This window comes from Pelodiscus sinensis, chromosome 2 (genome assembly GCF_049634645.1).
Source record: "Pelodiscus sinensis isolate JC-2024 chromosome 2, ASM4963464v1, whole genome shotgun sequence".
Taxonomy (NCBI): Eukaryota; Metazoa; Chordata; order Testudines; family Trionychidae; genus Pelodiscus; species Pelodiscus sinensis.
The window spans coordinates 238329462-238345104 of record NC_134712.1 but is presented as its reverse complement, the minus strand read 5'-3'; the positions used below and the strand labels follow the sequence as shown (position 1 = coordinate 238345104).

General features: G+C 44.0%; 1 protein-coding gene across 5 annotated transcripts in view; it reads left to right on the top strand.

Annotated features, from left to right (window-relative positions):
- DYNC2I1 (dynein 2 intermediate chain 1) overlaps nucleotides 1-15643 on the top strand; it is a 100063-nt gene that overhangs the window by 14533 nt on the left and 69887 nt on the right. For 3 of the 5 annotated variants that reach the window (XR_012902113.1, XM_075922733.1, XM_075922732.1), the window contains exons 2-5: nucleotides 118-171; nucleotides 5674-6118; nucleotides 8580-8647; nucleotides 9799-10131. Coding sequence is in view for 4 of the 5 variants with exons in the window: in XM_075922733.1 (XP_075778848.1) it covers nucleotides 118-171; nucleotides 5674-6118; nucleotides 8580-8647; nucleotides 9799-10131 (900 nt within the window). In the remaining variant the exon portion in view is untranslated. Of the gene's footprint in view, nucleotides 1-117; nucleotides 172-5673; nucleotides 6119-8579; nucleotides 8681-9798; nucleotides 10132-15643 lie in introns of those variants that run through there. The other 2 variants (XM_075922734.1, XM_006111907.4) reach the window with 2 other exon arrangements.

Below are 15643 nucleotides of genomic sequence, written 5' to 3'. Positions count from 1 at the left end.
TTAAATTGCTTCATTCCTCAGAAAAAAAAATGTCAATTTAAAATATGCAAAGTGGCTATTCTGCACCTGAACTCAAAGCATTCCATCTTTAGCATGTGTTTGTCATTCCTTTTCTAGAGAAGAACCAAAGAAGATACTTGGAAATCAGATGAACTTAAGAAACATCTCAGGGTAAAGTCTTTTGTTAATTTATTAGGATCAATTTAGCCATTTTCTGGACTACCTCCTTCGGTAAAATTAATATGACTGACGTTATATTTTAGGATATAAAGACATCTCAGTCCTCCCAGCTCAGATTTAGTTGGATTTGTGGGAGTATTTTGAAAAGCAGTTAATCTAATACTTAGGAAACAGTTAATGCATATTTTATGTAGTTATACAGAAATTATGCCAGAGGCTGTATATACAGTATATGGGCCTGATCATTCATAATAACTGATTTTTCTGTTGAGAACCTGAATCTTCATTTTTCATGAATGTGAAGAGTGTTTAAAATAGTTGGTTCCATTACGCGGATGGAAGTGAATGATCGTCCTGCAGTGGGGATAGCTTAGTGGCCTACATACTTGATTTGAAAGATTTTGAGGTCAGCAGGAGTGACTGAGCTCTTTATCCCTATTAGGTAGATATATCAAGTTTTATTTAAATTTAATTCAATTTAAATGAAATTCTTATATGCTCTGTATTAACCTGAAAGGTCTAGGCCAGTGGTTGTTAACCTCTTTGGCACTGTTACCACATAAGCTTAACCAATAAACCAAAACTACCCCTCCCCCCTTTTTAAATGGCAATAGACAAAAAGGAAATTACAATTAATAATGTTAATGTATTTTGTTTTCTCATACATTATGTTGAACAAAATTTAACACCTATTGTATTTTAAACTTATATATTAGGTTCATTGTTCGAAAATGAAAACACATCACAAATAGCATTTCTCAGATGAATTTCTGTGTGAAGCTTGATACTGCTTCTGCTTGACTAGCTTAGAGATACAAGGTTTTGTCACATCTCAAGTAATGACTAAGATCCTATCTATTCCTTGCCTTCGTTTTAATGTTGACCATTGTAGAAAATCTGACATCACAGTTATGCGTTAAGGCAAGTGGGATTAGAAGTTTGAGAGCTCTGTCAGAGGGCATGCCTAAACTACATCCTCCTTTCGAAAGTGATGTAAATTAGACAGATCGAAATTGCAAATGAAGCTGTGATTTGAATTTCCTGTGCTTCAGTTGCATAATGGCAGCTGCGTGTTCTTTCAGAAATGGGTACAGGCAGTCCCCGACTTACGCGGATCCGACTTATGTCGGATCCGCACTTACGAACGGGGCTTTCTCGCCCCGGAGGTCGAGGTGGTGGATTGCTACCTGCGAGTTCCGGGGCGAGAAAGCCCCTTTCGTAAGCTGCTCCGGTGCCCCTGGTCTGCTGGAGACCGTCTCCAGCAGACCAGGGGCACCGGGCGGGTTCCCGCGCTTCTGAGGCTTTGCCAGAGCAAAGCCTCAGAAGCGCGGGGAACCGCCGCTGCTGCCGCTTCAGTCCCGGTGCCTGTGGTCTGCTGGGGACCGTCCCCAGCAGACCACAGGCACCGGGACTGAAGCTGCAGCCGCGGCGGGGTCCCGCGCCTCTGAGACTTTGCCAGAGCAAAGCCTCAGAGGCGTGGCACCCCGCTGCCGCTGCGACTTTGCCAGAGCAAAGCCTCAGAGGCGCGGCACCCCGCTGCCGCTGCGGCTCTGCTCCCCGTGTCCCTGGTCTGCTGGGGGGGGCGCAGCTAGTGTGCCCCCCCCAGCAGACCAGGCTTTTGTTTTGGACCCTGGGGCAGAGCAGCTGGGGCGCTGCTCATTGGTCCTGCAGCGCCGCTCTGGGCGCTACTGGACCAACCCGGCAGCACCCCAGCTGCTCTGCCCCAGGTCCTGATTCAGTCGCTGCTGGTCAGTTTCAGCAGCGGCTGAATCAGGACGCCTGGGGCAGAGCAGATGGGGTGCTGCTGGGTTGGTCCAGTAGCACCGAGGAGCGGCGCTACTGGAGCAACCCAGCAGCACCCCAGCTGCTCTTCCCCAGGCGTCCCCAAGTCAGCTTCTGCTGAAACTGACCAGCGCTGACTACAGGAAGCCCGAGGCAGAGTTGCTCTGCCCCGGGCTTCCTGGATCTCAGCTGCTGATCAGTTTCAGCAGCAGCTGACTTGGGGACGCCTGGGGTTCTTAAGTTGATTCTGTATGTAAGTCAGAACTGGCGGTCAGTTTCAGCAGCGTCTGAATCTGGACACCAGTTCCGACTTATATACAGATTCAACTTAAGAACAAACCTACAGTCCCTATCTTGTACGTAACCCGGGGACTGCCTGTATTTCAAAAGTGAAACTGCCGTCTAGACGCAGTTCTTTTGAAAAAAAAACAACCCTTTTTCGAAAGATCCTGTACTCCTCAGTACAGGAATACAGGATCTTTAAAAAAAGGTGGGTTTTTTTTTTCGAAAGAACTGCATCTAGATGGCAGTTTCACTTTTGAAATATCCATTTCTGAAAGAACGCGTGGCTGCCATTATGCAAATGAAGTGCAGGAAATTCAAATCCCAGCTTCATTTGCAATTTTAATCTGTCTAATTTACATCCCTCTTTCGAAAGAGGGATGTAGTCTGGACAAAGCCAGAGAGAATCGGGTATTCTAAACCAGCTTTTCTCCACAAAGTTGCTAGATCAGAATCCTGAAAATCTTCTTTCAATGTGTTATCTTCTCACACACCAAGGAATTCTGCTTTCACCTTGTCTTCAGTTATTTTTTCTTCCACTGTAAATGGTCTCACAAGCTATGCATTTATGTGACACTGTTCTGTATCTGGCAAGTATCCACTGATGGATTCTGTTACTGACAGTGTGTTATGGTATCATCAGCAAATGAATATTTCTGTTTGGTTGGCTCAAGCAGAGTTGTCAATTCTAACCACATGGATATATCACCAGCTTTAACTTTACATGGGTAAAGCTGGAACTTACTGAGGAAGCTAGCAACCTTGTCTTGAGCTGTGAGAATATTCATCATATTTTCTTGTTGTGAGAGGTTTAGCTGATTAATTTCAGTAAAAATCAGCAAGGTATGCCAATTTTGGAATGAATGTATGGTCCATTATTTTCTCAAACAATTCTTGCCTTTAGCAGATCTGTCTCTTTGGAAGAACATTGATATTTCTTTTTTTAGTTGCAACACTCGGTGTAAGACTTTTCCACGCAATAACTAGTGAACTTCTGTATGAAACAGAAGTGCACTAAATTCAGCTCCAACCTCTTCACACAATACTCTAAACTTCCTGGAATTTGTGGCACTACCTTGAATATGATTAACAATTTTAACAACTGCACAGAACACTTAATTAAGATTTGGTGGAAGTGTCTTCACAGCTAAAGCTTATCTATGAAGCAGACATAAGGGGCGACCTGCTTTATATGAGCCTTAAATACAGAGTGAACTTCCATCATCGATGGTGCTCTATCAGTGCACATACCAACTAATTTTGTCCATTGTAACCCCTTCTCGACAAAGAAATTCTGCATTGTTCTGTACACTTCTTCTTCGCATGCAGTAGTGGTCAGTGATTCAGAGAACAGGAATTGCTCCTTCACATAGTCACCTTTTATGTACCAAGCATACACAAATAATTGTTCCCTGGAGGTGATATCTGTTGATTCATCTGTTGGATGAAGTGCAAAGTAGGGACTAACTTTAATCTCTGCAACTACTTGATCCAAAATGACTTCTCTCATCTCAGAAATATGCCTTTTCAAAGTGCAGTTTGAAAGTGATATCTGATCCACCTTTTTCACATGTTGCTCCCCAATAACAAGCCTCACTGTTTCAACCAGACATGGGTTTATGAGATCTTCTCTGATTGTTTGAGGTTTTTTACATTCAGCAGTTTGGAGAGGAATACGATAGGATGCTTCAAGAACAGCTTCAATTGTCTTCGCAAACTGACCAGTTGAATCCAAACTAGAGGATTTCAACATGCATTCTTTTAAAAAAAAATATTCAGTATCTTTTCTTATAAACTCTTTATGGATTTGTTGAAAATGGTCCCTCAGTTTGCTGGGCTTCATACTCTCCACAGTAAGCAATCTGGGGATAAGTGTCGGGCCGGGGGGAGGGTGCAGGAATGGGTGGGGGGTCTCAGTGGAAGGGATGAGTGAAGGGGCTATGGATGCAGGGTCTTGGCCGAGGGGGCGTATGAGAGGACTAGGGTGTGGGGAGAGAGGAGGCCGCATGGCTTCTGCCTCCTCTGAGCACCGTGGAGTGGGGAGGCTGGGCAGCCAAGCTGCTGGTGGGCCACAGTGACAGCCCTATGGCTCAGGACATGTCACCCCCAACTGCCAGAAACTATCTTGCTCAAGTCCTGGGGGGAGGGCAGGGGGAGCAGCTCGATGCCTACAGTAGCCAGACAATCTGAGGGAGAGAGGGTCATCCCCAGCATCAGACTGTCCCCTGTTGCCTCCAGCAGTGTGTGCCCCCCTTCTGTGCAGGTAGGAGCCCGAACTGCTGCTGGGATCTGGCATGAGCGGAAAAGCATGTGTGGAAGGACAGGGGGTTTCCCGGCATTGGAGAGAGAGGGGGACCGTGAGTAGCTAACGACATGGTGGGGCTGCTGCCATCAACTGAAATCCTGGATCCCCATCCCTAGGGGCCGCTCCATTATGGGTTTGCCAGTGGTTTATATGAGCTGAATGGTAACAGGATTGAACATGTCGCTGCAAGTCAGATTAAGTTGTGCTGCAATGCGCACTGTTACTGCATGACTCATACTACTTGGAAAAAACAGTAATAAAATATTGTTGAATAAAGTATATTAATTTACTGCTGTCACCATTACTTTGTGTTAGTTTAATTTAATAATATAATTAATAAATATTTTTCTTGGCTGATATTACTCTATTTATCAGAAGTGTGTGTAGCTTACCAGCTCATTACCCTCTGAAATACGCTAAATTATCCCTAGAGGGTAATTACCCCAGGTTAAGAACTACTGATCTAGGTTGAAATCCCTACCCCACTGAAGTCCATGGGAGTTTTGCTATTTGCATCAGTGGAACTAGAATTTCATCCTTTGTGACTTTTTAAAAATAGGACTAAGGGTTTTTTCCCAGGATTCCTGACCAAAATTCGTCGTTCCCAGCTCTTGTTGTATATGTTGTATGCCTGTTGTCACCTAACTGCAAATCTTCTGCCATGGAGGTGACTTGCATGATGCCTATATATGTTATAATTTATTATTAATTTTTAGCGATGTGTGTGACATTTTCTAAACAGACAAGTTATTATGCTTATCCCGCTGAGTTCATAATGTAAAGAATATAGAGCTACGTTTGCAGACGAACACAAAAAGTATGCATATTTGCATGTGTAATTTGTAGACATGAACACTAAGTTGTGCAAGCAGTTTTGTTAAAGTATATGGAAATGACCAGTCATGAATCTCAGTTGCATGTTGTATATAATTTACAGCAACCTCCAGCTTAATTGTAGTAACTGTGGACACAAGCCAGGCATGCATATGTGTGAGCATTTTCACAGATTTCTGGAAACTTGGTTTGTTTTTTGTAAATCACTTATGGATTTTGGACATAAAATACTACTTGAAAATAATGTAGTGAATTTTAATTTTGTATCAAATTATTTTTATTCTTTTTAGGTGTCACAGTCAGATAGCCAATCTGAAGATAAGAAACAGAAGGAAAAGAAACTGCAAAGAGACAGAGAAACTCAGGACATGGTTGATTACAAAGGATATGTACACAAGGATCAAGACAAGGACAGAGGAGAGGCAAAAGAAAGGAAAGGAGAACGAGAGAGATTTAAATCTAGTGAAAGAGACAGGGATAAGCTGAGAGAGAGAGAAAGGGGAAAAGATCACAGAGAACGAGAGAGAGAGAAATTTAAGGAGAAGATCCAAGAAAAAGATGCAGAGAAGGCAAAACACATCACAAGAAAAGATAAAGAGAAGGGGAGTGAGAAGGAAAAAGACAGAAAATATAGGAGGGATGATCAGAAACAAATGCTTAAACAGAATAACCTGAGAACGCATGGAGAAAAGGATAAAGAACAACACAGAAGAAGAGAAAGCAAGGATCAATTGGGTAAGGTGGCATGCTTTGCTGTACATGTTTTGAAGTATTTCACATTTTTTAGATAATAGAAATAGACTGAAACCAAATCTGTGTCTGAGCAGAGAGTGTAGTTGATGGGCAGTGGGTGCCTAGTTGCCATGTGTGCCTTTGAAAATCTTACTCAATAACCCAATCTTACTCTTTCATTTTCAAGGCTCTCAAGTTCTCAGCTGCCTCTTTTCCTTCCCAATGAGTTCCTGACTATAGTAGTTTTGAGTGAGTGATTAACAACACAGTGGGTGGCATATAAGTCCCTGTATGGATTGGGTAATCTTAATATAAGGTACCTAAATTCTGCATAAAATTGCACTGTAATTATTGATTCATAGTTCCTACCATTGTGCAAGATGGAATGTTGTCTTTTTCAAGGTTTTAGGCAAAACCCCAGATGCAACCAATCTTGGGGTGAAATTTAGGCTCAAGTTTATGTTGTTTTATTATTTGTTACCAATAAATCCAGCCTCCCAAAGGTGGTGGTTTGATTTTTATATTAGCATTACCTGTCCCATTGTGATGGTAGACATACACTCAGGTTGGCCTGGCATGGGGAGCAAAAACAGACCTGGCCATCATCCGCGAAGGACCTGCTGCTGCCATGGCCATATCTCCGCTGCTCTACTCCCACCTTGTGCAATACACTCACATCCGCTGGAGTCCATCATCCAGGTGCTGGTAGGCTGGATCCTGACCAGCCTGCCAGACTCCCTGCACTACATAGACTCCATTCCACACTCAGCCCATGGGCTGCTAAATTATTCCTTGTTTGGAGCAGCATCTGGCTGCCATGTGGGACTGACTGTCACAGACACTGGGGCTGGGGTCAGGGGTCCCTGCACTGCTGGCAGAGCTCTGCCCCAGTGGGATCAGTCCAGGGGGCTGGGGCTCCTCTCCCGTGCTGTACAGGGGCCTGGGCAAACTTGAACCAGCATTGTGCCCAACTGCAGGGGAAGGTATGGTTGGGGGTCTGGGAGCTGCCGTGCACTGGGAGCTGCCTTGGCGAGGGGGGCAGAAAAAAGGAAGCTGGGAGGTGCTGTCTTCTCTGGGGAGGCAGAGAGGGGCTCCTACCGGGCAGGCCCAGGCTTGCTCTGCACACATCAGAGCTGAGGCAGCTCCACCTTCCCACCTTCTCCCCACCCCTACCAGTTGCTGCTTCACTTGCTGCAGCCAGAGCAAGCAGCTCCAGTGCAGGCTGCTTTTCCCTGCCAGCTCTAGCCCTAGAGAAGCTGGTAACTCACCTCTCTACCCTCACCTGATACCAGCTCTAGCCTTAAGTTCCTGGGGCAGAACTTAAACCCACAATCCTAGGTTCTCAAATCTCCCAGTGTATGCTCAAATGTTCTCTGTGACAGATGGCATGATGGACATCTCTCCTTTTATAATAGTACAGATCGGGGTGGGCAATAATTTTTGATGGGGAGCCACTCCAAGAATTTGGAAAGTGGTCAAGGTCTCTTCCATAATATTAATGAAGGAGCTGCAAGGACTGGGACAGAGGTTAGGTGCAGAAGGGAGCTTGGGGTAAGGGAGGGAGTTTGGGTGAAGGAGGCAGTTGTAACCCTGGGGCACTGGAGTGGGGTGCAAGGGGTTGGATTGTGACCTAGGGCAAGGAATTGGAATACAGAAGGGGGTACAAAGGTTTGGGTTCTGAGCTAGGGCAGGAGGCGACTTATCTTATCTGGGGCAGGGGATTGGGGTGCCAGATCTGGGCGGGGATATGGATGCATGAGGGGGCAGAGGATTTGGATATGTGGAGTAGGGGAGCAGGAGCGGGGGGCAGAGGGTTGGGGAAGGAAGAGGCTGGGGTGCCAGAGGCAAGCTCTGGCCAGGAGACATACCAGCTGGCAGCCCATTCCTGCATCAGCATCCCTGCCTGCCCTGCTCCCACACAGGCTGCAGCCCTGTGCTCTGTAAATAAGTACGAGTCCCTTGTGCTTTGTGGCTACCTGTTATTGAAACAGGCAGCTCCCATTGTCCAGTTTCTGACCAGAAGCTGGCCAGTGGGATTGAGCTGGGGGTGGAAGCACTTCCTAAAGCTTTCCCCCCTCCCCTCTGGGCTCAGTTTTTAAAATGAAACTGCCCTGCAGCTGCATTTCTGAATGGCATGCAGGTGGGGCAAGGTAAGTGAGGAGCCTACCTGGGGCTCCCCACAGCATCTGCAGATTGGATCCAGTGGCTTTTTGGGCCAGATCCAGCCCATAGGCCATATTTTGCCCAGGCCTGCTATAGATATAGATGTATATATATTCATTTGAGAAATGGGTGACAACTCTGTCTACTTATATTAACACTGCTAGATTTAGGGTCCATGTTACTGAACTGTGGAATACATGACACATAGTAAACTGTAATGTGTCATGTATCACATTGGGGATTTTTACTGTAATAAAGAAAAATGTCTTTAGTAATTTTATGTATATATAATTTTTTTTAGAGCAAGCAAATGTAAGGGATGAAGTGAAAGAGAGAAGACATACAGAAAGAAAAGCAAAGGAGGGAAAAGTAAGGACATATTTCATAACAGCATAAGATAAGGTGAAATGTCATGAATAAATTGGATAAAATTCCAGTGCCTGCATTATTCAAGAAATGCATTTATACTAGGCTTAAATGTAAATAGTTAAAAAAAAATCAAACTGTTTTTGAACATCATTCTTTAATTATACTTATTAAAAGGGAAATTCTTTTAACTTTCAACATGAAAACATTTTAATTTTATTTGCTTTTACATTACTATTACTATTCTTTAAGGAGATATGTTGTTCTTGTTTAAACAGGTAGCTATTATTTATTTTTGTACATCATCTTCCAAACAACTTTTATTTATTAATGTATTTATTACTAATGTGTTTATTTGGCATTATAAATATATATGGTGCTTTACAACAGATTATGTGCTCAAAAACAGAGAAAAATCTCTGCTTGAAGAATTCATACTGTAAGGCAGGACTACTTAACACATGGCCCGTGGGGCCGCATGCAGCCCACAGCCTGATTGTTTGAGGCCTCCAGTGCAGTTTGGGTTTACGTGGGGCTCAACACGCGGCCCACAGGTGGGAGCCAAAACAAAAAAGTAGTCAATATAATAGTCCTCTGTTGATATGCATTTTAGTAGTTAAATTCCTGGACTGTCATTCCTCATTAAAAGTGCTGTCATTTGGGTGGAAATCAGGTAAATATTGTATTTTATTAATATCAGCAGAACTGACTTAAGTGGAGCCTGTGTGTTGTGTAGTCTTGCCTTAATCTTTGTATTCATGCTCGTCAGTGTGAAAGAAGCTATTTGCATATATTTGCATATATATTTGCCTGGATATGCAACCACACTTAAGTTGCAGCCCTTGGCATATGCTGTGAGCATCATTGTGGCCCCCAGAGCTTCCAAAGTTGAGTAGCCCTCAAGGTGAGTTTACCATTACACTGAGATGCACATTTTCCCAGAGGAAGTAGTGAAAGCCCTGTTGCTAGTGTAAATAGAAACTTCAGTGGACACAACACATGATAATATATTGCGTGGAGAAATCCTGTACTGGCAGGGAGATGGGCAAGATGACCTAATAATCCTGACTTCTAGAATTATAGAGTTCTGTTACTTTTAATGTTTTAATTACAAATCTATCTCTGACTTCTTTGTATTATTTTTCCTTGTCCAGAAAAGTGAGCGCAAAAATAGTGTTGGTGAGTTTTTAACCATGAAAGATGAAGGAAGTGGACATAGACACAAGTCACATAGAGATCAAGAACTGAATAAAGACAGAGAGAGAAGTCAGAGGGATAAAAGAGAACATCAACATTTAGTTAGGGCAGGAAAGGAGAGACCTTCAAAACAAAGAAGCCATGAATTGTTTGTAAAGGATGGGGAAGAAAAATGTGTGTCAAGGAGACCTAAAGAAGGATTTTCTACTGAAGACAGAGAAAGACAAAAGAGAGAGAATAATGAAAAAAGACAGAGGGAAGAAAATGAAAGAAAGAAAAGAGATCTTAAGGTTAGTTTTTGTAAAATTTAAAAGTTGCAGTTAACGTGTTTGGCTATCATCTTATTTCATCTATTACCCAGTCCATCTTGAAAATGTTTTGTTAAAACAGAAAGGCTACGTCTACACTGGCCCCTTCTTCGGAAGAGGCATGCTAATTTCTAACTTTGGAATAGGGAAATCCGCAGGGGATTTAAATATCCCCCGCGGGATTTAAATAAACATGGCCGCCGCTTTTTTTCCGGCTTGGGGAAAAGCCGGAAAAGAGCGTCCAGACTGGCGCGATCCTCCGGAATAAAGCCCTTTTCCGGAGGATCTCTTATTCCTACTTGTCTGCTTCTGGTTCCTTTCAAGTAGGAATAAGAGATCCTCCGGAAAAGGGCTTTATTCCGGAGGATCGCGCCAGTCTGGACGCTCTTTTCCAGCTTTTCCCCAAGCCGGAAAAAAAGCGGCGGCCATGTTTATTTAAATCCTGCGGGGGATATTTAAATCCCCCGTGGATTTCCCTATTCCAAAGTTAGAAATTATCATGCCTCTTCCGAAGAAGGGGCCAGTCTAGACGTAGCCAAAGAGTGACTCAGAAGTTAGATATTGAAGACTTCTCTGTCAGCCGACGGTCAGGGCTCCCTATATCTGTCCCTTAAGACCGGCTGAAGTTCTTTTAAATTGTTCCTGGTTCTGTTACAGCAACTGAAGGAGTCAGGTTAAAACTTAAACAGTTACAGGTTTATTAAAGAAGCTTATAAATCATATGGTTACAATGGCTATTGCTCTATTTCTTAACTACTAGCAAAATATAGATCTTAAAAATGGTTACAAAGAAGATAAAGATAGAAAAATAGAAATAATGGTACCAAGTAACAGCTTACTCTTTCTATGTGTACACTTAAGACAGAGGACCACATCCAGGTACAATTTTTACCCCCTTCTGTGCCTCTCGACTCCAGCGTGTTAGGCCAGGGCCGGTCCCTCAATTCCTAGGAAAGACGAAAATACGAGGTGGGCGTCCCCATAGAACCTCGGGAGGTCAAACACCTAACCCGACCAGCAGGTAGAGGGTAGAATGACACTCAAAGTGAGTGTGTGCTGGGCCCATCTTTTATACTCATGGGGTCACGTATTTCTCTTTCTTATCTGTCATGCCAAATGGGGCTGGTCTGCCTTTTGTGAGACCAGTTCTTACAAGGGAGTTGTGAACTTAATTTATACTTGTAAGAGAGATAACTAAATTGGAATTACTGGGGATTCTTTTCTCAGTGGGAAATTCCTCTTCCAGGGACTGTGTGTGTGTTCGAATCAACATAGGTGCCAGCCGGTGGCAGTCTCGCATATCCTGATCTCTCCTCATATCTATGTTTCAGCTTCTCAGGATCAGATGAGCCAGCATAGACTATGCTGATTGCCTTAATCGCTCTCTCTCTCCACATATCTGTGTTTCAGCTTCTCAGGATCAGATGAGCCAGCATAGACTATGCTGATTTTACTGCTCCTTCTCTGCCCTGTATGCTTCAGAGAGGCAAATAAGATGGATGTGATGGAGGCGGGCTGTCTGGCCACATTCACTCAAGGGGCAAAACATTTTAATATTTCCTGTAATGTATAGATGCACACCTGCACTGTAAGGGCACGTCTACACAGCAGAACTAAAGCTGAAATAAGCTATGCAACTTGAGCTATGTCAGTTGCGTAGCATAAGTTGAAAGTGCTTATTTTGGCTTTTGGCACTGTCTACAGGGAGTCAGAGAAAGAGCTCTCTTCCTCCAACTTTCTTTACTCCTCGTAAAATGAGGGTTACAGGAGTGGGAGTAAGAAGTCCTCCAGCTTAACATTATTTCAACATTATATCGAAAAAACTGCTTGCTGTGTAGACGTGGACTATGTTATTTCAGAATAACCAGTTATTCCGAAATAATGCTGCTGTGTAGACATAGTCTAAAAGTCTTCACAAATGCACAGTTATTTCATTGTGACCCTACATTTCTTGTTTAAAAACTGAAGGGGAATTTAAGTTACATAGCGGTCCAGTAAAACAAATGGGATGGATTTCCAAAAGAGCCTAAGAGTTAAGTGCCCAACTCTCATATAAGTTCAGTAGTTGTTGAGCAATGAGCACCTAAACTCTCGTGGCTTCTTTGTAAATTTCACCTGTTATTAATTTATGAGATATTTGTTGCCCTCAGAGTTGTGATTGTCTTATGGTACTACAGACAAGGGTTGGGGATGTGACATAGTGGGGATTGTGTTCGCTGTGCACACTTTGTTATGTTGTATGTGATTCCTACTGTCCTGTGCTGTTCTGCTGTAACTGTGTGTGTCTGTGCACCTCAGTTTCCAGGGGCACTGCACTGGTGTCCAGCTGGGGATGGGACTGTTGGGGAAGGCTAGCCCATCTGACTCTCACTGTGGGGAAGGCTAGCCCATCTTAGCACATACACAATAGCTCAGGCTCTCTTGTAACCTGGGTTGGGGGGAGCAACCAGGTGATACCTTGCCTGGAAATCTGAAAAAAGAAGGGGGTGGAGCTGCCTAATCCCAGGTTGGGGGATGAGTTCCTGTGTATGTGGGTTTTTCTCGGCTGGTGAAGGATTCAGGGAGAGGACATAAGGAGCTGGCACTGGGTCCCCCTTTCCCAAAGTTGGATTGTATTGTCTGCTTCTGGTTCCTGTGTTAACAAAAAGTCTGTGCTATGCTGTGTCCCTGTCAGTCAATACACCTGTTCTGCTTTCTGGCTGAGAGTCATATCTGACTGCAGATGGAGGTACAGGGCAGTGACTCTCCCACACTCTGGGTACGTCTAGACTACATGGCTCCGTCGACAGAGCCATGTAAAGTAGTTTACTCAGCATAGTCAAAGAAGCAGGGATTTAAATAATCCCTGCTTCATTAAAATAAAAATGGCTGCTGCGCTGTGCCTACAATCAGCTGATCCGGCACAGCGCAGCAGTCTAGACGCGGCGTGGTTGACAAGGGAAGCCTTTGTCGACCGCTCCGGTATGCCTTGTGAAATGAGGTTTACTGGAATGGTCGACAGAGGCTTCCCTTGTCAACCGCACCGCATCTAGACTGCTGTGCTGTGCCGGATCAGCTGGTCATTGGCACAGCACGGCAGCCATTTTTATTTTAATGAAGCAGGGATTATTTAAATCCCTGCTTCTTTGACTATGCCAAGTAAACTACTTTACGTGGCTCTGTCGACGGAGCCATGTAGTCTAGCCGTACCCTCTGTGACGGGGAACCCCGCTCTCCTGCGGTCTGCCCAGGAGCTGGAGGAGTTTCTGTCCCAGATGGTGCCCCTGGAATGGGGTAAGTGGGGTACTGGTGTCGAGTGCTGAATCCAAGGGTTATGAGAGTACAGCCCATTTTTCCTAACCTTCAGCCCCTTTCACTACTATGGTTCTAACATTTCCCTTGTGTTTCTAGTGTAGTATGTGCTACTGCTGCAGTTTTAATAGAAATGCAAGCCTAATGTTGCAGTTTTCTTTGATTTTGGCATGCTGCCAACATTTTTCTGCATGAGTGAAAGGAAATGGCAGTTTTTAATCTGATTTAAATTTCATGGGTCAAAAATCATTTCTGTAATACAAGGGGATTCTTCCTGTCGAATGTCAAAGGCCTGTTGAAAATAATGGAAGTTTAGGAACTTCTCATTAAATAATTTGGAAAACTCCTTTGTAATGGAAAATGAACATGGCGTTACCATAGAAATTTGCTACCAACTTCCCCTATAATTCCACATCTTCATAAGTGACATAACTCAGGTGACTATCAGATTTTTCAGGATTTTGTCTAGACTTGGGAATTTGCTGAAATACATATTCCAGAATATATAAGCCCTTCTGTGGACACTCTGGGCTATCACAAGTGTAAAAAGGCCTTACTTGGAATACTTACTTGGAAGAGCTCTGATTTCAGTGATGTGGATAATCTCATCCAATGTAGATTGCAGCTTTTTCACGCAGTCCTGTTTTGTGCGGTTCTTGTCCATGTTCTTCCATGAATCCTCCATAAAGAATCCACTCAACATGTTGGAGGCCTTCCTCTTTTCTTTTTGTGTCCTGTGGATACCAGTGGAGTATACACACTGTCCATCTGTTGTGTGTCAGTCTCATTATATGGCTAGCCCATCTCCTTTTCCAATCATATATAACTTGGATGATATCGTTGACACACCTTCTTGCATGCAGATCATCTATAGTAACATGCTGTAGCCTACTTATACCCACCATGCGTCTTTCCATTGCTGTTTGGGTGGTTTGCAGCTTTAATTCTTCTGTAAGTGTGTTTTAGGTTTTGCAAATTAGGGATAAGCAAAGGTTTATTGGATAGTCAACACACTAGTTGACTGGTTGCTCTTCCCCCACCTCCCGCTGTCTCTATCAGAAAGAGGCAGCAAGGAGGGGGGAAGAGAACGGGGTGTTTCAAAGTGGCAGCACCATGTGGAGCCTGGGGTCAGACCCTGGGCTCTACGCAGTACTGCTGCTTTTAAACACCCTCTTCTCTTCCCCCCTCCTTGGGGTACTACCCCACTGACCCCAAGCTCCATGTGGTGCTACCGCTTTGAAATGTCGAATGGAGTCTGACACTGGGCTCCCCACGGCAGCACCGCATGGAGCCTGGGCTCAGCAGGGGACTCCCCCATTAACCCTGGGCTCCATGCGGCGCTGCCTCTTTGAAACGGCACAGGGAGCACGGGGTCAGTGGGGAACTGCTTCAGTCCCCCACTAGCCCTGTGCTCCCCAAAGTACTTTCACCTTTGACATGTAGCAACAGCCCGAGGGCTGTTGCTACACTTCAAAGGTAGAGGCACCCTTATAGACTAATCGAATAGTCAATGCAAATAGTCGATGCAAATTGAATCTACTATTTGATTAACCAATTTTAAATTTAACATCCCTATTGCAAATATATAGAATTACTGGAAGGATACTGGTGTTAAAGAGATGGGCTTTTGTGGTGGTGGAAAGTTTGGGATCACCAAAAACACTGCACAGACTCCCAAAAGCAATCTAACCTGACCTTCTCCTTCTGCTCAACTCTGGGCCCAGCTCATGGTCCATCTGCAGTGCTTGTCCAAGATATACATATTGAGCCTCTAACCTGACGGACTGTCCATCCAGCTGCATGACGTACTCTGGACAATATGGGTATGACTACATTGCATTCCTCTTTTGAGAGAAAAAACCCTTCCTTCGAAATAACCCTTACTCCGTTATTTCGAAGGAAGGGTTTTTCTCGAAATAACCCTGCGTGGACCACGTTTGTTTTCCTGAAATATGCTATTTCGGAAAAGCAATGGTCCACAATTATGCAAGTGAAGCACGGGAAATTCAAATCCATGCTTCATTTGCAGTTTTCCTTGTCTGCATTTGCATTCCTCTCTCTTGGAAGAGGAATGCAATGTAGACATACCCTATGTGTTTTTATCAACTTTGTCTTCCATTGTGATTGATCAGGAAAATCTCCTTCACATTCTTACTGATGTCATTGAGGAGGGTTTGCAATGTTTCAGGTTTTGATACAATTA